Genomic DNA, 22,666 nt, shown 5'->3' on the forward strand with positions numbered 1-22,666 from the left:
TTCTTATATTTTAGGTTAATATAATGTTCTCTAGTGAACATTAAACAAATTATGACATAAAAACCTTATTTTTTTCATCGAACACTTTTTTGAAAAAAGTTAACAGTATTGTTTCCACAGTTAAATTATTTTTAATTTTATCTTGCATATGGTTTTGAAAGCTTTCAAATCAACCATCGAATTGATACATGTCATTTTAATGTTTTTAGTCGTTTATTTAGGGTAAACTTATATTTTTGTAATTTAAAGTCGTTTAAAAAAAATTCAAAATATAACATATAAGAAAAATATAACATATAAGGTGTCCTCATTTTTGTATTAGAAGTCATTTAAAAAAAATATATATAACATATAAGGTTTCTTCTTTTTTGTAATTTAAAGTCATTTTAAAAAATTAAAAATATAACATATAAGAAAAATATAACATATAAGGTGTCCTCATTTTTGTATTAGAAGTCATTTAAAAAAAATATATATAACATATAAGGTTTCTTCTTTTTTGTAATTTAAAGTCATTTTAAAAAATTAAAAATATAACATATAAGAAAAATATAACATATAAGGTGTCCTCATTTTTGTATTAGAAGTCATTTAAAAAAAATATATATAACATATAAGGTTTCTTCTTTTTTGTAATTTAAAGTCATTTTAAAAAATTAAAAATATAACATATAAGAAAAAATCTAATTTTTTTATTATATGGTTAATGTGATTGTTTAATTTTTTTTAATAATATATATTTAAACAAAAATGAAGAAGGATGCAAAAATTGTTATCAAATCTTTATTATTCATAATCATTAATTGCCATATATATGTAAATCATATTAGGTAATTCCGTAACTTTTATTTAAGGAAAGAATACACACTTCCTATATTTTAGGTTAATATAATGTTCTCTAGTGTTATATAATTATAAAATAATGTGACACCATTAGATTAAACTATACTTTATATTAGATGTTCTATAATTCTTTGAAATAGAATTTAGAAAGCATTTAGAGTGTCACCTAGGATTTGAAGTTTTTTTTAATTAATACAAAATTAAAGTTTTAATTTTTCAAATATTTTTAATTAATATATAGGGGATTGGAATTTATCCATCCAAATATGGTCCCAACGGGCTCAAATTTCTTCTAAGGCCCGTTAGTATCACTCTTCGCTTTTTAGTAATATAAACCAATGTATGTAGCAAATAAAGAATCGTCAAAATTGTTAACAAAGCTCATATGTTTGTTTATTTATAATCCAGTCGACATCGGAAGAAACACACTTAGTGCCACAGAACTATCACACTATCTGACCCGTGTTTAAAATACTTTCTGATCATCTGTTACGATCCCCCAGCTCCATCATGTAAACTACTTGGGCCGAAGTCCAAGTCCAGACTGACCAATTGATGATAATTTAGTTTTAGAGAGAATCGAACCCATGACTAATGTGGAATACACACCAAACCCAAAAAAATTGTCGCTAGGCTACCACCACTTGGTTAGCTCCTATGTTAATAACTGTTCTTTATTCATCGTTGTGGTAAAATGGAACAAGAAGAAAAATGGCTTAATTTTTTTAAAAACTAGAACAATATTGAAAAAATTAACAAATACGTCTTTTTGGTTTACGGTATAGATTTATTATATTCATCTGAGTTTAGAACTTCTGAGTTTGGCTTTTGGGGTTTAATGTTTCATTTTTTTAGGATTTAGGCTTTAATATTTTAAGATTTGCAATTTAATTTTATACTATGTAATCATTTTGAAAATATGACCTATTTTGTTATTTTTTGCATAAATATGACACATTTTCTTAAGAGTTGTTGGATTTTTTTAAGCACATGTCCAACTCTTATGCGAACGATTAGTACGATATTGTCCACTTTGGTCCCGGAGACAAAGTCAACATGAATTTAATTTTGGATTCTTTTCCAAAAAATCTCGTACTAATAAGAGTTAAAACATCCATTTATATAAATATTATTTGTCTAAACTTCTAATATTAGACTTTATTTGCATTCACAACAGTCCCATAAATCCACTTAAGTCATACGGAAATTTTATTCGAAGTTTGTAACTTTTTGGTTAATAATTTATCAAAGTATGAAAATTTTATATTAAATCCAAATTATTATATAAACATTATATTTTAGTTCATATTTTCTTGATATGTTATTTGTGATAGTTAATTTATGTATATATTGGGAAACATATTCTCTCTTACCATAATTTGTGGACTATGACTGGGAGAGAACTGCATCAAAAGACGAAGTTCCTTCTTCACACAGAGTCCAAACTCATGATCCTTTGATGTATTACGCCACATACACACATTTCTCTTATACGTTAAAGATTACTCTGGACAATAGCGAACCAAATCTTAGAAAATCCGGTTTAATTAATGAATGAAAATATATGTGATAGTGAGGTAAAGATTAGATGACAATACCGAAGAGAAAGAGAAGTGTCCCAAGACAGATGATACGGTGGTGAAGATCAGAGAGGTAATGGTCCCTTTTGGGAAATCTTTAATATATAAGAAACCAAAAAAAAGAGACAAGTCGTGAAAAGTACCAAAACGTTGGACATGACCCCAATTGTTCTGACATTCACATATCTATAGATATACGTACAACGTCATGTGTGTGTTGTTCCTCTCAGAGTGTCACTTGTTGCCTTGTTGGAGTTTGTGATCCCTATGCAGCATACGTATCCCATCTCTCTATCGTTTATTTTTCTCATGCCACTTCTGTTTTCTTCCTAAATACATATCTATCTGATTCTGACTTCATTTATTGTGATTCAGATTCTATTCTTCATGTAGTTTTCCAAGTTGCCCTTAGATGTGTTTCAATGGGCGCAACTAGAACTTATAGTAGTTGATGGACACCAGTTGAAATAGATGGCGATTTAAATTACTTTATCAAGATTTTCTGTTGTTTTAACTTGTTAATGACGTTTGAAACCTGGAAAGTAATATACAACACTGATAAAAGCAAGTGAGTCACTCAAAAGGAAGTCGTAATTTTCCTTTTAAATTTAATGTTTATTTTATACTATCATTTACTTACCCAAATTCAAAAGTTTTTCTTTACAAAAATTAAAGGTAGACATGCATGTGAGAGGGCTAACAGCTGCTATAGTTGGATGTATATGCATAAAGCAAGTTGTAGCTAAGGAGCTTTGAAAGGTGAAATATCCTTGCTTTTTATTTTCTTTTGTTTGTTTGTGATCCGGTTTTTGATATTGAGATCTTTGTCCGCACTTTTAAATTTCAAACGAAATTAAATGATCATATATCAAGCCCTTAATCTTAAGAGGTATCTTCTTCGGATCAATCTCAATCATCCTCATCCTCACGGACATTTACAAGAATGCTTGAAGCTCATTATGCAAGAGCTTTCGATGATGAGATTTGGAAACATGAGTATAACGCAATGAAATCTTATATACGGCGTGTCCTAGACGATGATCACTTCAGTTTTTTTTTTTTTGATAAAAGATATTCTATGATCAGTTCAGTTTCATCCGGACGTAAAACAAAATTTCATAATCAAATAGGTACTATACAAATTTTAGAACATGTAGTAGCTAGTAGACTCATGAAATTGAAAATACAACGAGACAATAAAATTATGCGGAGAGGGTCCTAATTGACCTGTAAAATTTGATCAGAAGTTATTGAATGGTTTTGGCGAATACTAAGGTGGGGTTGTTTTCTGCCTTTGCCATTCTCAACCTATCTCTTTTATTCTCTCTCTAAAAATGATTATTGATAAATCACATCCCCGCGGAAAGATCACGTGTTACAGATATACCATACTTTGTGCATGCATGGTATATATATTTAACTGTAAGCTCGGACTATATATGATATAATATATATATATATATATATGTAATAGTTAAATTAAACACCGAAATTTTTTAATAGGCATACAGAATTCATTGTAACTCTTGTGAAGCTCCTCCTTTTTGTTTATATACTATTGCTATATATTAAATTACTGATCAATCGTGATGGAGGTATCGTTTATTTAATTACAGATATTGAACTCAAAGTAAAGAAAGTTAAAACATATATTTAGTATTTTCATCAAAGCTGTTATAAGTTTGAAAGCATGCATATTAGCTAAGCCAACACGTTGAAAATGATAGAAAGTGTCTGGATCTGTATTTCTTTGCTAGATAACTTATTCCGTTTTATGCATATACTAAATTCATATCATCTTAATTAAACATGGTTCACAAAATATACATATTATAAATAACAGTTTTATCCATATCTTCTCAATTCTTCTAAATTCTACTAGTGTAAGTTGATGCATATAAAAGTATATACATATATTTGAACAAAAAAATAAAAATAAAAATAAGTATATACATATACATATAATTATTTGTTTTTGGCTCGTACGTGGTGTATTGCCTTTAAAAAGGGTAAATTAGAGTATAGCTTGGATACTTCTTTGCTTGTACCTGATCTCTCCGAGTCTCTCTTCTTCCTTCTCTTTTGTTCACTGATCTCTTTTGATCATGGGTTCGAGTTTTCATTACACTATAGATCTCAATGAAGATCAAATCGACCAACCTTTTTTCTCTCATCTTGGATCCTCTCTTCATCATAACCAGCATCATCATGATGATGATCATTTAGCTCCTTCTAATCTCTCTTCTTCATCATCTTCTTTGACTCCATCATCTCTTTCCCACCTCTCTTTCTTTATCAATTCTCACCAAGATCAAATACATGTTGGGTACAACAACAACACTTTTCAAGGTTTTCTTGATCCCCATCTCTCCCAATCACTTGAGGTATAAAATTTGAAGTGAATGATAAATATACCAATATTTTTGATGATGACCCCAGATATATTGTGTAGTATTTATATATGAAAATTTAACTAACCAATTTATTTTACAATGATCTTATGAAATTTCCAGACCAAGAAGTTTGTATCTAATAGTGGATCACCATCAAGCGATCAAGTGGTGCCAAAGAAGGAGGCACGACTAAAATTGACGAAACGGAAGAAAGACAATCATCATGATCATGAACAGGTGAAATTGATGAAGAGGAAGACGATGATCACCACCACTGAGAACAACAAACAACACGTTAATAACGACCAATCCATGAACAAAAGAAATTTCGAAGGAGATGACCATGATCATCTCAAGAAAATCTCGGCAAATCAGTACAATATAGTCAACGAGACTGGTTATAACGGAAGCAACAATGGCGTGATTAGGATCTGTTCCGATTGTAACACGACCAAGACTCCTCTTTGGAGAAGTGGTCCGAGAGGTCCCAAGGTAACCAACCAAATATTACTAATTAATTAAACAAATTAATTTCAAACAAATTAAACAAACAAATTAATCAAAAAAAAAAAGCTCTCTCAGAAATTTGATGTCTTTTTAAAAACTTATAATTAATATCAAAAGAAACATAAATCTATTAAATCACTAACAGAAATCATCCAGTTTGCTATATAGATTTTAGGTAGTAATTCTGAGTAGCTTTAACAAAATCCTTTAAATAATATTTCATCCGTTTCAAAATGTTGCATATTTTAAAATTTTCATACATTTTAATAAAACACATTAAATGTGTATAATTTTTTGTGATTATATTTTTTCCATAATTTTAAGTCAATAAAAATTTAATAAGTGCAGTTAAATTTTTTGAAGTTTACAATTAATTAATAAAACATGCATTGAAAATGTAAAAAAAAAATATTTTTGAAACAAATTTTTTCTCTAGAATATGTAACTTTATGAAACGGAAGGTACCTTCTAGAAGTTTTCTCTCGCAATATGATTAATGGGAATTAATTAACTAATTAATGCTCATGTTGGTTTTGTTATTACAGTCTCTATGTAATGCGTGTGGGATAAGGCAAAGGAAGGCGAGGCAGGCTGCTATGGCAGCTGCAGCCGCAACCACAAACTCTGAGTACTTGTCACCACCCCTCCTGAAAAAGAAGATGCAAAGCAAGTACAAAAGATCAAATGAAGTTAGCAACCTCTATTCTTCTTTGGCTTCAAAGGTAAAGAAATGTAAGAGCATGAGTACATCGGTGGAGGAGGCAATATCGGTGATGGAGCGCACAGCAGCCGAGACTCAAGGCAAGTCCACTATGTCGAGATCTTCCTCGACATCTTCCTCTTCAAACAAGTTTTATTATGATGATCTAGCGATGATCTTGAGCAAAAGCTCAGCTTATCAGCAAGTTTTCCCTCAAGATGAGAAGGATGCTGCCATTTTACTAATGGCTTTATCGTACGGAATGGTTCACGGGTGATCCTTTTATTATTAAACATCACCCTTCTTTAAGAAATCATGGAATTATTCTTATAAACTATACCATAATCCGTCATATACGTGATTAAATTTTTTTATGTTAGTATCAGTCAGCTCAACTTTGTGGGGTTTAATAGTTTCTAATAGTGAGAATATTATGTATGGAGCTTCGTATAATTCCGATAATGTTGCTGTTCTTGATTTTCACTTTTATCATTTGTTTTTAAATATGGGAATTTAGCAAAGAGTTACATTAATTTATCTCTCTATATGTATCTCGTCAAGTTGTAAAACGATTTTCTTTGCTGTTTAACATTAAAATATAAATCCATAAACTACTATTCGTTTTAAGAAACTCAACTTTGATTTTTTAAAATTTTCTTTAGAGGCCAGAATATTCTGTTTAATTATGATGTTTTTTTTTTTTTTATAACTCTGGTATCTGAGCAGTTACATTCCCAACTATCTCCCCGTAAGGGGTCCAGCGCCCCAACGGAAGGGATGTTAAATCCGTTGTGGCCAAGGCTCGAACCCGGGTGGCGGACAGTACAGCTGTACCTACTTTACCACCAAGCTACGAGCGCTTGGTTATATTATGATGTTTCAAGTTCACGTGTTGTATCTAATAATAACTATACCATCAAGGAAGAACATTCAACTATTTCAATCGAATGCCGGCCTTTAAATTTCCCCATGCTTCTTATCATCTAACCTATTCCAGATTCCTTGTTTCCTATGTGGTGTGTGTGACACATTGTAAATTGTAATTGCACTTGAACCAGCCTGTGTGTCTGCTCTCTTCAATTTTTGTTGTTGTGATCCTTTCACAGTGGTGTTACTTTAGCATTTTGAATTTCTTTATAAACTATTATCTCAAGTCCCCTGGATACAAAAGCAATAAAACAGAACACTGGAAGAATTGTAAAACTCTTTAGAACTAAATGGGTTATTTTGAAACAAATTTGATGGTCGGGGACTGAAAGCCAACTGTATCTTCAACGGAAAAAATAAAATTAAAAAGCGAAACAGAAGTGAAAAAAAAAGGCGAAAGTCTTTCACTTTGCGCGATTCATGTCTCCTCCGACATCTTTTCGATCGCTTTACGCTTCCTCATCTACTCGTACTCCGATATCTCCACAAATCCGAATCATACCCTTACTGAACTCATGCAAAAGACCCTACGGTCTATCATTCTCAACCTCGTCCTCTCTTCCTTCGTCTTCTTCAAATCTATTTTTCTCATCATCAAGGAAGCAGTCTCTCTCTATAAAGGTAATTCAATTCCGTAACTTTTTGTGCTGGGTTTCAAGTTTATGTCCGAAACTAGAGAACCCATGTTTCAGAATCAGCTAAAGCTTCTGTCAGTTGTAGTCGATCAGGAATTAGGGTTCTCTAGTGCCATTCGATTGAGATTACTATTGATGTGGTCTTATTTGGGGAGATATGTAATGATTACATCAGTCGTGTGTCTAAGTAGACACTGTATCACTTTGAAGTGTTATTGTGTTTGTAGCTAAGAGGTGAAAACATTGTTGTGCGTTGTGGGGGATAGGTACAAGCTTTAGCTGCTGAAACAGAACAGCCAAAATGGTGGGAGAAGAAAGCAGGACCGAACATGATCGACATCACCTCAACCGAACAGTTTCTGAACGCTTTGAAAGATGCGGGAGATAGATTAGTTATCGTCGATTTTTATGGAACTTGGTGTGGCTCTTGCCGAGCAATGTTCCCAAAGGTAAAGCTGAATCATCTCTCGTTTCATCTTTGAAGCAAAAAAGGTTGAAACCTTTTTTCTTGTTTTTTTTTCAGCTATGCAAAACAGCGGAAGAACACCCTGAGATCTTGTTCCTTAAAATAAACTTTGACGAGAACAAGTCACTCTGCAAAAGCTTGAACGTCAAGGTGTTACCATACTTCCACTTATACCGCGGCTCGGATGGCCAAGTCGATTCTTTCTCCTGCTCTCTTGCCAAGGTTTGCTCCTCTTAGCCATTGCATCACAGTCTACTTGCATATCCTCCAAGTGTAATAAGCTTCTGGAAACATATATGCAGTTCAAGAAACTCAGAGATGCTATAGAGAGACATAATGTAGGAATTAGCAGTGACCACTCTTCTTCGGTTTCTGAGCAAATTGAAGATTCAACTTCAAGCCTATAATCAACCAATGTCTGGTTCTAATTGAACAGTTTTTTTTATTTGATGGTTTCAATGTATATATATTTGTTAACTGCCATTTGCATTTGCTGCATCATAACTTGTGTAGATATTAGAAAGTCAAAAAAGTCTAGTAAGAAAGAAACATTTTGTTTTACAAAACCACTGGTATGTGATCCCAAAAGTTTGAACTAATGTATGAAAGGATACAACATATTATTATACTTGGATGAAATTGCATGAGTTGCATCTCATCTAATAAACCTCTTGTACTTTTACTCAAAGAAAAACTGACATGAAGGTGAGGCCCTGGGCTCCCGAGCTAACACCTTTAGCATCTCAAATTTCTCTTTCATATCACTGTTTTTCGTCGAAAATCTTGCTTCCTTCAAATGTTTCGCATTCGTTAGGATATACATTGCAATTTGTCTCTCTTCGTCATGTAGTCCATTGTATCTTTCCCACTCGAGTCTTTGTAGGCAGAATAACAAACAAGGTGGAACATTAACCGGTTTGTAAAATTGTGGGTTAGACATGCGCCCCGTATGACTTTTCTTGGGCTCCTGTGAGCAAATCAAGAACACAAGTGTTTTAGACTCATCAAAGTTAACCCAGAAAGTAACGCAAAGTTTAAGTAAGTTTCTTACATCTCTCGTGAGCTTGAGGACTTGTAGTTTAGAAGAATTCAATAGCAAAACCATAAGTAGATTCCACCACTCGATTTTACTTGTACTTAGCTTCAAATATACAAGCTGGCTAAGGACAATACTATCAGCGTACCTAGTCTGCGGTACAAGCAAACAAAAAATGTTAAATTGTGACAGAGTCCAATAAATATTGGTTTTATTAAAGTTCTTACAATGTTTATGCCCTCCAAAATCACAGATTAATTTTCAAAAGTGAAAGAGTTGAACTACAAAAGAATTGAATCTTAAGAATACATTAATGTACCTCCAAAGGTGATAAAGACAACGAGAGACGTTTGACTGATGAGGCAAGAGGTCGGAGAATCTTCTCAGTATTTATATCAAAAACATCAATAATCTTTGCCTCTCTAAGCTCCGGCATATTCTCAATAGAAAACTCATAATCTTTCATTCCTTTAATTGAAAAGTATTTCAAAGAAGGAGCATTTATCACATACCCTCTTCGACCATCTCCATCGCTACAATCATGTATTGTTAAACTCTTTAAAGATGGTACTTCGATAGTGAAGTTTACCACATTGTCCACATATCGTTTAACATCCAATTTTTCAAGATTTGGGCAGCTTGAGAAAAGCCTACGTACTGACTCAGCGTTCTTGAAGTGCACAAGTTGAAGGTTTAGGATCTTGAGGGACTTGAAACAAACAGGAGTGTTAGGAACATCTACGTGAACACAGTACTTAAGCGTCAAGACCTCGAGTGTTTTACAAGCGTAGATGCTAGTTGGTAATCGGATATTTCCTTTTTCCGAGTAAGGATCGAGTTCTAGTTCACGCAAACCATGTTCAACTGCATACTTAATCCATATGGGGACATTAATACCCTCACAATCTGATCCAACGATAAGTCGCATACTCTCTAGAAGACACGGCTTACGTGATATCAAGAACCTATGAACAAATTGGTGTGACATTTTTTTATCAGTCTTGTAACTATAGTCGAGTTTAGGCACATGTTCCCAAAGAGATGTCCATCGCTTCGACAAAACACAAGTCCTTACGACATCTACTGTTGGGATCAAGGACAATATCAGAAGCAACAAAGCATCGGGCAAGTCACTGATCTTATCTGCTTTCTCATCAACCCGTCTTCGTTTCTTGTTGGAGTGTCTACGACTAAAACTGGTACGGAAACATTAATTAAAGACGATATATGTAAAATCGAAGATGATATCATACGACTTTGGTCGGATGATTGGAAGTGTAAGGAAAACTAGAACGCGTGTAGAGAGACTCGGAAAGAACTTACTTTGGGTTCATGGCGGTTGTGACTTGAAGAAACCCTAGCTAGCTTTCTCTGATTTCTTTTTATTTGTTTTTTGGGATTGAATGGAGGCAGCTTACTTAAGGTAGATAAACATATTATACAAAAAGTTTAAAGTGACAAAAGTTAGATCATCTAATACCTCTCTATTTGATAAACTAGACATCTAAAGTTTTTTTTTAATTATAAAACAGCATGTTATGGAAAAAAATCACAAGTAATCAAATAAAAATCCCAAAATAAATATATTTATTTTAAATCATTAATTGCTATTAAATTCAATGTTATCTCTCAATATAATTTTCTGTGTTTTCATTTAATTCAATATGATTTTCTAAAATAATTATCCTTTAATATTTTTTTTTACAAAATTGCAATCAATATCGTTCTAAATCTCAATTTAAACAGTCCAAAATTTTATTGTGGTCAATTAAACTCATAATATATTAACACTTTGTAGAAATTCTTTATTCCACTAATCTGACTGATGTCATTAATATTTTAGATTAGAAAATTAGGATTTTGAATCTTGAAAAATTTAATCTATTAACTAATTATGCAAATTAAAATAAAAATGTTTACAAAAATGAGTTCTCACAAAAATCTGCAACATTTAACTAAAACCGTCAGATGTCTATCTTTGTAATGTAGTAACTAGATTTTGATAAAGCTCGAGATTTATTTATTTTTAGAAATTCTATTAAAAAGATATATTTTTTACTGAAAAGACATATGTGTATTTAAAATATGTGTAACCTATTTACATTTATAATTACGATGATTTTTTTGATAAAAGGCCTATAATTGAGATGATTGTATATGTTATAAGAAAAAAGATAAATTATAATTGTAATTTGTTAATAGATGGAGCCTAGATGTTGGATTTAAAGAGAAGTTCTTTGTGTTATAGAAACACTTCAAATCGCATACGTAAAATTTGATTGATAAAAAAAATATTCGTTTATTTTTCTGTTTTGCATTGGTCTTGATTTATTTAATGATCAAACTAAGATGTGATAACCCATAATCTATTGATGATTTTTTTTTTAAAAAATTCGTGTGAGTGAATCTGACTTTAGATGAAACAATCTATAAGTATATATAAAAATAAATTCAAAATAAATTATCAGAATAAATTTTTATCTCTACCTTTTTTGATTAATATACCAAAAAAATATTATGGTCTCTTTTTCTTAATTTACCTTTATGTTTACGAAGTGTTTTAATTTTTTGTGCCATTATTTAATAAACTTGTATACGTAAACAAAATTATTTTCAAAAGATTTGTTTCCTTATTTAATGGGAGAAATTAATCAAAAAATCTTAAAAATAAAGAATGACATGACATTGTAAATAAATTGAAAACCAATGACAGAATTCTAATAGGAATTCTGCTTTAATAGTATAGATGTGGTTCGAGATGGTAGAAATAGACGTGAATCATAAATTGACGAGAATCATATATGTAAAATTTTCATAATTTATAATATTGTACATAATATATTAGAGCATATTTATTGCAGATCCTTAAGTATGGTTCTTAGTGTTAAATGCAATTAAATTAAATGGAAAATAGGGATTTACTTAAGAAGCGAGTCTTAATTAAAAGTTGAAAGATCCGACTCTTGTGGGACACGTGTTGAGTGGTGAGAGGATACGTGTTTTGAGACAAAAGAAAAGCTGAACCGTTTGTCTTTCTGTTCTTTCTCTCTTCGACTAAGGAAAGATGAGATCGCATGGAGGATGAATCTCGTCGGTGGTTCTCGTCGATGTCTGAGCGTCGGTGGCTCTCGTCGAGGAAGAATCTCCGTTACTCTCTGCGACAAATAATATCGGTGGCTGTCGTCGTCGATTCTCGGTGGCTCCCCTCGACGAATCTCGGTGGCTATCCTCGAAGAATTACGGTGGCTATCGTCGACGGGGAAAATCTGTGGCTCTCCCCGACGATTAGAAGCGGCGGTTGCTGCTGATTGCAATCGAAAGGTAAACTCAATTTTGTTTTTAATTTTTAATTTTTGCATGTCTTTGATTCTGGTCCTTCGTGTTTGAATCGATTGTTTGACTCAATTTTAAAATTTAGCCGGTTAGGCGGTTTGATTTCTTCTCTCAAAAAAAGCAAAGACACCGCACCGCCAAATTCTCCGATCTCTCTGTATTCTCCATCATCGTCTTTCTCGTCTCTCGCAACGCCAGGGATTTGGTCTAAACGGTCTGTTAAATCAAAGGTTCGTAATTTCTTAAGCTCGATTCTAAAGGTTGAGACTTAAGCTCGATTTTAAAAGTTGAGACATTTGTTTCAGCTAGTGAGAAAGACGTTCGTTGTTAGCAAAGGGATCAAGAAGGAACCGAAGCAAGTTAGTGGAGAGATTCTTTCTTTCTTCACATGGAAGAACTTCAATGTTTACAGCTCGTGGAGAAACAATTACGTAAGGCTAATTCAGAAGGAACGTTTTGATTCTTTCAATTGAGTTTTGCTTTTAGTTACTGACATTGTTGTTGGATTGTGAAACAAAAGGTTTGAAGGTACAATGGTTCCGAGGAGAGGACAGTTCCGAGGAGAGGACAAGCTGCTCTGCTCACGTTCTGTACATGTAAAGGTAAATCCAAATTTCTCTTCTTTGAATTGAAGTAGATGGTGTAATAAATGTTAAGGTTAGTGTATGGTTGTGTTAGAATTAAATAGAACTTATGGTTAGAGTGTAGTGGATGGTGTAGAGTGATGAATGGGTTAGATATATGTCTAATCTATTTGGTGCGGTGTGATGAAGTCAATGGTTGTTAGATATATGTCAAGTTCTTCTTCTTTTTTCTTATTTTATATTTAACATTGACGATCTCTTCCCTCTAAATGCATTCCTTCCTCTTGTTCTTCTCTTCCATCTAAACACATACATTCCTCTTCTTATTCTTCTCTTTCTCTCGTCTTTAACACTAGGGGATATGGATTATAAACCATTTTCGAGTGGTTCAAATTTTGTTGATCTTCTTCAAAGTCAACAAGAAAGTGTCTTCAGTGCATCACAACTTCCTTTTTCTGTAACTCACCGTAGTGAAGATTGCAACTTCGGTGAAGAGACTCCTCTTGAGCGTAGAGAACGCAGGAAATGTACTCCTTCAGATGACATTGTGCTCATCAGCTCATGGCTTAATACGAGCAAAGATCATGTGGTGGCAAATGAGCAAAGATCAGGTGCATTCTGGAAGAGAATTGCAGCCTACTTTGCGGCTAGCCAGAAGGTTCCAGGGTGCAAACAGAGAGAGAGCCGATGCACTGTAAGCAAAGGTGGCAGAAGATCAACGACCTCGTCTGCAAGTTCTGTGGCTCCTATGAAGCTGCAACCAGGAAGAAGACCAGCGGACAAAATGAGACTGATGTTCTCAAAAGAGCGCATGAGATCTTCTACAACAACTATAAGAAGAAGTTCACCCTTGAGCATGCATGGATAGAGCTGCGAAACGAACAGAAATGGTGTGATCTTTCAAGCTCAAAGCAAGATGGAAGCTCTAAAAAGAGGAAGTTGGACGATGGTGCACAATCATCAACCTCTCACGCCACTGAAAGCAAGACTTCTGAAGCTGATGAAGGCACCAATCGTCCCTTGGGTGTGAAGGCATCTAAAGGACGTGGTAAGAAGACGACGTTTGAGGGGACGGGGCTGTCTGAGTTTCAGACAATGTGGTCCATTAAACAGCAGGATCTGGTCATGAAAGAAAGACTCTCGAAAATGTCTCTGCTTGACAGCCTAATTGAAAAAAAAGAACCACTGTCTGAGGCTGAGGAAGCTCTAAAGAAGAAGTTGATTAATGACTTGTTATTTGTTTGAGTTTATGTCATCAATGGTTAACTGTTTAAGAAGTTCAAGTTTCTGTTTGTTGTCTTTGTGTTTCGCGAAGTTTAAGTTTCTGTTTGTGTTAGTTGTTCTGCTCATGTAATGGATTTTTAGTATTTCAGTAGTATTAAAGTTCCTCTTTGTGTTTAAGAAGTTTAAGTTTCTCAACCTGTGAATGTTTCTGTAATGTCATCAATCGGATATTTTTTGTTGTGGTTAAACTTGTGAATGTTGCTGTTATTTTAAGGTTAGAGAATCAACATACGCAGAGCTTCTTGTTCCTGTTCTGATGATGGGCTGAGAAAGCATCAGTACTTTGTCGATGTCACATTCATACAGGTTCAGCCTTCTCTCTATCTATTTTCCAATATATGTTTTGGAGTAATTCTAGTGTGATGCAAAGAGTTTGTGTTCACTTTGTTGTTCTTGTTGTGTTCTCTTTGTTGGCTTCTCATGAGAGTTTGTAACACAGGTGAGGAGAGACTTGGAAGCAAACGCTTGTATTCTTGTGTGTCATGAGAAGAATCACGGACAACAGAGACGTGGAAGCAGGGGCTCGAAGTCACAAGAGTTTTGTATGCTTGTGTGTCACGGGTTGCTGCTAAACTCACATGTGTAGTGTAAAGTCACAAGAGTTTTGTATGCTTGTGTGTCACGGGTTTGCTTCTGTCTCACGGGTTTTGTAAGTCACATGTGTTGTGACCTGAAATGCACAAGAGTTTTGTTTCCTTGTTTGTCACAAGTTTTGTAGAGTCACATGTGTAATGTAAAGCCACAAATGTGTCTATTTAAGTTTTATGAACCGATTGTTACATTGACAAAGTTTCTTTCCCATTCTCCTCTTGTTCTTGCAATCTTAATCGTATCATCTTCTTGTTCTTCTTCTCATTCTCCTCTGGTTCTTGTTCTTAAATTGTTTCATCTTCTTGTTCTTCTTCCCATTCTCCCCTTGTTCTTCATTTATTCACAAAGTTTGAAACATATATGTTCTTCATTTATTCACAAAGTTTAAAACATATATGGCATCTTCTTCTCATAACACTTTTGAAGGATCAATTGATGAAACTTTTGATCAATATTTTGATCAACAATTTGATCAAACATTTGAGAATCTGTTGATCTCAATTTTTTTTACAGATATCTCTACAAATATCGCCAATCAGATGGGTGTTCGAACTAGAATTCGTGATAAACAAGTGCATCAACAACTGAAAGGTGATTTGGTTGAACATATATAGCGCAAATTTGGACGTGATCAAGACAACAACTGAGTTTCGATGCCTCTTTGAAATTATTATCGTTCATTTTTCGTAATATTTGTGTTTTATGTTTTTATGTATTCATTCATTTTAAAATCTATGTTTAAAATATATTGTTTGACTTTGTTTTATTTAATAAATAAATTTAATCTTTGTTTAAAATTTTATGTGTCAGAATTAGTTTAATATTTTTTAATTGTTAAGAACCTTAATAAGAAACTACCAATAAACCACTATAATTAAGTGTATCTTATCTCATTTTTAAGAATTAAAAATTCACTAAAAACTCCTAAGTGGGTTTTTGCAATAAACATGCTCTGAGCCTTATTAAAAAAATTCCAATGGTTTATTAAAGACATGAAATATAAATATAAATTATAGTATTTTAAGTTAAGTACAAAAATCTAAAGTTTTAAAAGTTTTTCGAATGAAAAACATGTATTTCTGAAAATTTTAAAAAATAGTTTTATATTGATATTAATTATAATTTATGGGAGTCAACTAATAATGCTATACTAATAAGAAGTTGATTGTTTGTAGTTTTTGGATTAGTTTTTGTTTTTGTTTTTCCAAAAACCATTTTGCAACTAATCAAAAATTTAAAAGAATAGATTCCCTAAAATGTAGGGAAACTAGGTTTTGCAAATAACTGTTTTTTTAACACAAAAACCAAAAACCAAGTTTTCATAGTTTTTTTTTCTTATCCTACGGTGGGTTTCCAATTTTTTTATTTTATTTATATTTTAATATAAGAAAAAAGCAAAAATGATAATTACTGTAAACAAAAAAGGTCTAGTAAGATTCATTTTCTTACTATTGGTACTATTTATTAAAATTCGTGATATATTCTTTTAGTAATTTTTTTAAACAAGAAATAAACTTCTAAATTACTTTTTTTTAATATCAGACCAAAAAATCATTAATCAAATTTTTGAGAAACCAAAAGGATAATAAATTTTTAAATTCCGAATTCAAAATATATTTATAATTTTATACAGTTTCCTGAACTTATAAAAATACATTTAAATTTTATTTAGTATATTTAAATAAACTAGCTATTGATATTTTTATTTATAATATTTGATTTATAAAATATTTTAAAAATATAACTATTTTTTTTCTTTTTAATTATGTATTTTCATTTTTGAACTGCATTAATTATGTTGTCATATATATATCAGAATTGTGATTCATCTATCTAGCTCGCATTATTTTCTCTTATAAAATAAATTTATTTTTAGGTGGTAATATTTTGTATTATTTTGTAAGTAATATTTTACTATTAATTTTTATTTCAACTCAAACAAAAATAATCCTTCAAGTTTTCTAAAAACTAAAACTATACAAAAATCAAAAATCAGAAATTTTAGATAAATATTTTACTATTTTGTAAAAACAAAAATCAAAAGTTAGAAACCAAAATCACCGTTCATGTTTTTTCAAAAACTAAAATCTACTGCAAAATCAAAAACCAAAAACTAAAAACCAAAAACTAAAAACCAAAATCTAAAAACTAAAAACCATAAACCAAAAATCAAAATCTAAAAAGCATCCAAACAATCATCTGCTCACACTTTCTTCGAGTATTCTGCAGTGGCCGCGAGAATTTCAAAATTTGAAAAAGAAGAAAAAAAAAACTTCTGTAAAATTCTCCATTCCAATCCGTTCAGTTACCGGCGACGCCGCTTCCTTAACCGTCGTGGTCACCATGTATAAGAGAGACGATTACGTTCGAAATAAACCCGACGGTGTCTTTTCCAAATGGCAGGTACTCACTCTCCTCCTGAATCCCCCTATCGTGTTTCAAGAAGCTCACTGATTCGGAGTTTAGGCTTCTTCGAATTTTATTTAAAGATTTCATTTTTAACGACTACCACCGTTTCTTTGTTAGATCTCCGATGATTCTTTGCGATATCATTTGTGCTTCTACGTTTTTTCCTTCCAGGGTTTTGCCCGATCCATGCTTCTGCCTAAACCCTTTTCAGAAACTGCTGAATTACGGAGGACTGTAGCTGACTACTCCTTAATCTCTCGAGATTTGGCTCCAAAGGTCACACCTTTATCTTCTTTCATCACATTTCTACTTGTATTCTTGTTGGATATCAGTTAACTAGATGCTTTAAGTCCCACGTGTATCATCAAGCTAATCTCTTTCTCTTACCGAACACAGATTCTGACAGGAGCCAAGGGTAACAGGGAAGATTTGAGAGTGGGAAAAGACTTTGTAGGTAGATACAGAGTTCAAGAATCTATCCAGGGTCTTGGTGTAGCTGTCAACATTCATGACGCAGATGACATTTCTCATGGTCAAACCGAAAGCATTAGAACTCGGCTAAGGTCTTACGGTAGACCTGTTCCCTTGCTTAAGAAACTTGGAGACAATGCGTCTCAAACGATTACTCAGAAGAAAACTGGCAGCAGAAGCAACGACAAGAAGCATGGTTTTGAAGAAGAGAGAGATGTCAGCCGTGTGGAAGCTGAGGAGAATAATACTAATAGTGTTCACGCATCATCGGTGCTTAGACTCAGTCGGCCCAGACCTCAACCCGTTTTAGAGAGACATGATGATATTGTTGATGGGTCTGATTCTGCTTCTGTTTGTGGAGTCCTACAAGAAGATGGTACTACTTGCTTGACAGCTCCAGCCACAGGAAGAAAGAGATGCACACAACATAAAGGGCAGAGAATCACATGTGCCCCTCCTGTTAAAAAACCACCGTGTGAAGAAGAGACCGAGGAGATCTGTGGAGTGATTTTACCTGAGATGGTACGTTGCAGAAGCAAACCTGTTTCAGGGAGAAAACGATGCGAGGATCACAAGGGAATGCGAGTCAACGCCTTCTTTTTTCTGCTCAACCCAACAGAACGTGATAAAATCCTCAAAGAGGATAAGTCCAAACCCGAGACACGCACAAGCTCAACGAACCAAGAGGAACCAGGTCAGAGTCTTTCATGTGAAGCTACAACGAAGAATGGTTTGCCTTGTACAAGAAGCGCTCCTAAGGGAACCAGAAGATGTTGGCAGCACAAAGATGAAGCTTTAGACCACAAATCATCTGAAAATGTTAAGTCAACAACAGTAGTCTGCGGCGTAAAGCTGTACACTGGATCGGTCTGCGAGAAACCTCCAGTAAAAGGACGGAAGAGATGCCAGGAGCACAAGGGGATGCGAATCACATCTTGAATAAGCAAGCATTGTAAGCACCTAGCTAACAGAAGTGTATGAGTTACACATAATAACTAAGTAGGTACCAAGTTATAAATAAGAAGCAGCTTCTTTGTTATTCATCATTACATCGAGTCTCTCTTAGTTTCATAAAGGCTACAAAGCAAATTACATATCTACATATATGATTCATATCGTTTTCAAATGGAATTTTAACACTGTTTATTTGGAGGAACACAGCTTTAACTTCCCTCTGCGAAAAAAAATGGAATGTACACACTTCCAACTAATAATCTGTGGTTATTAAGCACCACAAAGAATCAGATCATGGATGATGATCTTAGAATCAGCTTAAAGTGTTTCTTTTCCGTGTGGTCCTATCTTCTGCCTCTGTTTCCTCTCGTGACGGGACTCTTAAGTGCAGCTTCATTACATCATAAACCGTGAATCCAATTGCCACAGATGGTACAACCTATAGAGAAAGAGTTTGTTATGTTAATAATCAGTCCATTATCTTAAAACAAAGACAGATCGGGGAAACTAACTCTCAGTCAAACCTTAAGGTAATTGATGCTAAGCCCCGAGAAGAGTTGCTTCCAACCTTCTTCTCTAGCAATCTTGACAAGCGTCTGCATTGTCCCTCTTCGTACCGTTTCTTCCTTAGCCGCTGCGTATAGTCTCTCAACCTGCATTTGTCTCCTGACAACATCGAGAGGGTACGTTAACGTCTGACCAAGCAATCCAGCGACCGATCCACAAACGAGTTTCAAAGAAATGTCTTTCTTATGCTCTGCAGGGACGTGGCGTTTCATCTCCTCGTAGAAGTAGAACTTCAAACCAGCGTAAGGGAAGATCCCATACAGAGAAGGAGCTACACCGCGATATAGGCCACGGAATCCAGATTCTCTGTACGTCCTCGAGAAACAATCGGTGATTCCAGTGTACAAGAATTGTTCCATGGGGATAGTAACAGCTTTGGCTTGTGCTTTTGCTGAACCAACAACCTGCACTGCTGAACTCTCTATGAGTTTATAACTTATTGTGATAAGTGGATACAACGTATGAAGCAGAGATTACCTGATAAGCGAGCTTTGTTCGGACGAGGTCAAGAGGGTAAGTGAAGAGAACGGCAGTGCCACCAGCGAACGATCCAGCAACGAGATCAAGCAACGGTCCACGAGTAGTGTCGGGGAAGCCGAAGATGATCCATCTCCTGTATTCCTCGTAAGCCATGTAGTGAAGAGCAGCGTAGGGAACTATCCGAGCAACACTTGCACCATTCCCACTGTAAAAATCAAGAAAACAAAGTTAAGAATCTTGAATGAGCCCTCAGATAAATCTACTCAAGACAACGTACATACCGATAGAAACCCATTAAACCCTCAGTTTTGCCAATCTTGTTGATGGATCCCACGAGTCCTATGCGTTTAAACTCGTCCCTTCTTGTCTGAGAAACGTCAATTACAATGATTTGATGATCTCAATTGCGAATTAAAGAAACCCCAGCAGCTAAGCGATTCAATCCGAGTTGGTGACTCAGGTAAACCTAACTGAGCCAAGGGGACGAGTTAACTCTTAACAGAAAAGTTGGGTGGAATCATTCATAATCATACCTGGAAAAGAATCTTGATTCGCTCGAGTGGAGCTACGGCGGTTTTAGCTATACCGCCGGTGACGCCGCCGGCGATTAGCTCCTTAGCGAACACGGGCATCGAATCGAGAATTCCGTTCTTCTCTTCGCCCTCAGCCATCGAAAAGAGGTGGAGGGAGAGAGAGAGAGAGAAATGATGCGGTTGAAGGAAGAAGGAGAAGAAGAATCTACTTCCCCCCAAAGAATCTTTGAACAGTTGAAGGAAGAAGGAGAAGAAGAATTGTTCTTTCTCAATCTCACCTTCTCCGGCAAGTTAATGCAAATATTGTTCTCCGTTAATTAAATTATTATTAACTTCTTTTTTTTATTATTCGTTTCTACTTTTTTTCTTTTTTTTATAATCAATAATGACTTCAAGAATCGAACATGTTTTAAAGTACGTTTGTTTGTTGTCCGAAAATGAGAGAAACGGGGCTTGGTCTATTTAGCCCATTAGTCGGCCACTAAGTAGTAGACAATGTGGACTTCGTTTATTACAGATGCTACTTTGGGAAACTCTTATCCATATAATTCTAAAGGGCTTTCCAGGTTTATTATGTTCAGGAAAGATCAAACCCACTCACACAGTATGGCTAAGCCAGTGTACAATCAGGGGGTTCAATTGACCCATGTCAATTTTTGCAAAAAAAATTTTACTTGTATTTCTAAAGAAAAATATGACGAATGTAACCTATTGACCTTTGCAAAATACATTTGTTATCATATTGACCCCTCTAAAATATAATTCTGCCTCCGCCAGCGATGGCTTCTATATATATATATATATAGCTCAGAAGTAATTCATCTTTGTAAGTTGTAACACATATAATTATTTTTGATCTATGCTTATAGTGCCTAGTGGCAAATATAGGTAAGGGACTAAGGGTGCAAGTGCACCCACTCTTTTCTTTTTAAAACAGGTTTTGTACATAATTTTGTTTAAATTTTGCCATAATTTTAACCAAAACACAATTGTGCACCCATTGAAAATTTTATTATGCCCTCTTAATTCCGTACATTTGTGATGTTGTCCTTCTAATTTGTATATGTACTGATATATGCACCCAGTTATAATATGTTCAAGATTTGCCCCTGTCTATGCTCCTGACCTCACATCACTTTGACCTATATATATATAGAAGCCATACTGTTATTTCATTGAGAGAGAGAGACCTCCATGAACGTAGTCCCCTTTCTTTATTATGTATAGATTATTGTTTGAGTCCAGCGTATATGAAGAAGTATACGTAAAACCTATAACCTGCAACCTTGTGTGTAAAGAAATGCTCCAAGACACATGTTTGTTAAAGTATCATATCAGGTTACTGTAAAGATTATCAGTCAATAAATCAGAAAAAAGCAACTTGAACATTAATAACTAAGTTGCACACTTGCACGCGTAGCAACAATTTTAATCAATCACATTTGCTTTATTTGCCTGTGTATATAACGGACGTTTAGACCTAATTGGGAAACTGGAGTTGCTCTCTTGATTGAAACCGGACAGTAATATATCGTAGGTGTTTAGTTTACTTCTTTCGTTATCATATTACTGGAATTCACATAAAACAAACGTTAGCTATGAGCCTATGTAAATGCCACAAATTAAAATCATGGTTGAAAAACATTTAACCGATTATTTGACTATTTATACTATGAATGTCTATTTGGTTATTCTTATCATTTGTGAAGGTTAATATCAACAGAATTAACCAAATGGTCATCTAAATAAGTAGATTATACATTTACATGTGTGTATTAGCATATGAATCGAACAGACTGTCGTATTATCTCTTCTTACATTTGTTTTATTTAATTTTTTGTTTTTCTTCTTTTATATTATATATATTTTGTGCATGAGAATCTGTGTCAAGTGGAAGCTATTAGCTATGTTGGTTCATGATATATACGCACATATCTTGATGCCCATTCACGCATTATTCGACAATGATTGAAGATCCTAAAAACGGTACTAGCTAGTTAATGAGAGAAAATGAAGAACAGGATGAACAAGAGAGAGCGTAATGTTTGTATTTGAGAGAGAGAGAAAGAGAGAAAGAATGAGGAAAATATTTTCATTGATTTAATTGTGGATCTGAGTACAAACATTTAAAAACAAGTTGTCTCATACACAATATAATACAATATTCATTGTTTAAAAAAAATATCTTCAAGAGTCTTCTTTTCTCTTCTTCTTCTCTTCAATAGGTACCTTATAAAGCCTTATAAAACCTTATAAGTCTCTAACTAACTTCTCAAGTCTGGCAGCTTGTTTCTGCTTCATGTCAACACTCCCCCTCAAGCTTGACCATATGGAACAAGTCAAGCTTGGAAGCCATGAAGTATTCCCTCATTA

The 22,666-nt window shown here is 33.9% G+C and overlaps 6 protein-coding genes across 9 annotated transcripts in view; 3 read left to right on the forward strand and 3 right to left on the reverse strand.

The window, feature by feature from the left end:
• Positions 1-2,566, reverse strand: part of LOC106312346 (beta-galactosidase 12) — an 11,695-nt gene extending 9,129 nt beyond the window's left edge. For 2 of the 3 annotated variants that reach the window (XM_013749836.1, XM_013749845.1), the window contains exons 1-2: positions 2,442-2,566; positions 2,217-2,350 (exon numbers count right to left, since the gene is read on the reverse strand). In XM_013749836.1, the coding sequence (XP_013605290.1) occupies positions 2,217-2,318 (102 nt within the window). In that variant the 5' untranslated portion in view covers positions 2,319-2,350; positions 2,442-2,566. Of the gene's footprint in view, positions 1-2,216; positions 2,351-2,441 lie in introns of those variants that run through there. The other variant, XM_013749862.1, reaches the window with a different exon arrangement.
• Positions 2,567-4,442: 1,876 nt separating this feature from the next.
• Positions 4,443-7,035, forward strand: LOC106312371 (putative GATA transcription factor 22). 2 transcript variants are annotated; one of them, XM_013749880.1, is made up of 4 exons: positions 4,443-4,807; positions 4,937-5,308; positions 5,869-6,124; positions 6,750-7,035. In XM_013749880.1, exons 1-4 carry the CDS (start codon positions 4,529-4,531, stop codon positions 6,773-6,775), a joined length of 933 nt encoding a protein of 310 aa, XP_013605334.1. In that variant the 5' UTR covers positions 4,443-4,528; the 3' UTR covers positions 6,776-7,035. The 2 variants fall into 2 exon arrangements, with proteins under 2 accessions (XP_013605334.1, XP_013605327.1); XM_013749873.1 differs by lacking the exon at positions 6,750-7,035 and having other exon boundaries at positions 5,869-6,648.
• A 296-nt stretch (positions 7,036-7,331) lies between these two features.
• On the forward strand, positions 7,332-8,714 carry LOC106313852 (thioredoxin-like 2-1, chloroplastic). Its single transcript, XM_013751777.1, has 4 exons — positions 7,332-7,571; positions 7,852-8,034; positions 8,109-8,273; positions 8,354-8,714. Exons 1-4 carry the CDS (start codon positions 7,371-7,373, stop codon positions 8,456-8,458), a joined length of 654 nt encoding a protein of 217 aa, XP_013607231.1. The 5' UTR covers positions 7,332-7,370; the 3' UTR covers positions 8,459-8,714.
• LOC106313832 (F-box/LRR-repeat protein At3g26922-like) lies at positions 8,709-10,492 on the reverse strand. The gene is made up of 4 exons (XM_013751754.1): positions 10,411-10,492; positions 9,407-10,283; positions 9,103-9,240; positions 8,709-9,018 (listed from the first exon to the last, which is right to left on the reverse strand). The coding sequence occupies exons 1-4, from the start codon at positions 10,419-10,421 to the stop codon at positions 8,731-8,733; spliced, it is 1,314 nt and encodes a 437-aa protein (XP_013607208.1). The 5' UTR covers positions 10,422-10,492; the 3' UTR covers positions 8,709-8,730.
• A 3,199-nt stretch (positions 10,493-13,691) lies between these two features.
• On the forward strand, positions 13,692-18,926 carry LOC106332051. Its single transcript, XM_013770513.1, has 4 exons — positions 13,692-14,126; positions 17,064-17,282; positions 17,460-17,564; positions 17,685-18,926. Exons 1-4 carry the CDS (start codon positions 13,692-13,694, stop codon positions 18,696-18,698), a joined length of 1,773 nt encoding a protein of 590 aa, XP_013625967.1. The 3' UTR covers positions 18,699-18,926.
• On the reverse strand, positions 18,774-20,447 carry LOC106313842 (mitochondrial substrate carrier family protein P; the record flags this gene model as incomplete). Its single annotated transcript, XM_013751765.1, is given in 5 exon segments — positions 18,774-19,152; positions 19,238-19,684; positions 19,758-19,965; positions 20,042-20,127; positions 20,294-20,447. Coding segments are annotated over 5 exon segments (1,005 nt in total). The 3' UTR covers positions 18,774-19,026.
• Between the last annotated feature and the right edge of the window lie 2,219 nt (positions 20,448-22,666).

The sequence above is a fragment of the Brassica oleracea genome, chromosome C1 (assembly GCF_000695525.1).
Source record: "Brassica oleracea var. oleracea cultivar TO1000 chromosome C1, BOL, whole genome shotgun sequence".
NCBI lineage: Eukaryota > Viridiplantae > Streptophyta > Magnoliopsida > Brassicales > Brassicaceae > Brassica > Brassica oleracea.

Excerpts from the sequence above, each read along its gene's own strand:
- LOC106312371 (XM_013749873.1), top strand. The coding sequence starts at position 4,529 with ATGGGTTCGAGTTTTCATTACACTATAGATCTCAATGAAGATCAAATC. Across the intron at positions 4,808-4,936 it reads ATCTCTCCCAATCACTTGAG|ACCAAGAAGTTTGTATCTAA; the intron begins GTATAAAATTTG and ends TGAAATTTCCAG. Across the intron at positions 5,309-5,868 it reads GTGGTCCGAGAGGTCCCAAG|TCTCTATGTAATGCGTGTGG; the intron begins GTAACCAACCAA and ends TTGTTATTACAG.
- LOC106313852 (XM_013751777.1), top strand. The coding sequence starts at position 7,371 with ATGTCTCCTCCGACATCTTTTCGATCGCTTTACGCTTCCTCATCTACT. Across the intron at positions 7,572-7,851 it reads AGCAGTCTCTCTCTATAAAG|GTACAAGCTTTAGCTGCTGA; the intron begins GTAATTCAATTC and ends TGTGGGGGATAG. Across the intron at positions 8,035-8,108 it reads GCCGAGCAATGTTCCCAAAG|CTATGCAAAACAGCGGAAGA; the intron begins GTAAAGCTGAAT and ends TTTTTTTTTCAG.
- LOC106313832 (XM_013751754.1), bottom strand. Across the intron at positions 9,241-9,406 it reads TGTCTTTATCACCTTTGGAG|ACTAGGTACGCTGATAGTAT; the intron begins GTACATTAATGT and ends CTTGTACCGCAG. Across the intron at positions 9,019-9,102 it reads TCCTCAAGCTCACGAGAGAT|GAGCCCAAGAAAAGTCATAC; the intron begins GTAAGAAACTTA and ends ATTTGCTCACAG.
- LOC106332051 (XM_013770513.1), top strand. The coding sequence starts at position 13,692 with ATGCACTGTAAGCAAAGGTGGCAGAAGATCAACGACCTCGTCTGCAAG. Across the intron at positions 14,127-17,063 it reads CCATTAAACAGCAGGATCTG|CATCCAAACAATCATCTGCT; the intron begins GTCATGAAAGAA and ends AAATCTAAAAAG. Across the intron at positions 17,283-17,459 it reads GTGTCTTTTCCAAATGGCAG|GGTTTTGCCCGATCCATGCT; the intron begins GTACTCACTCTC and ends TTTTCCTTCCAG.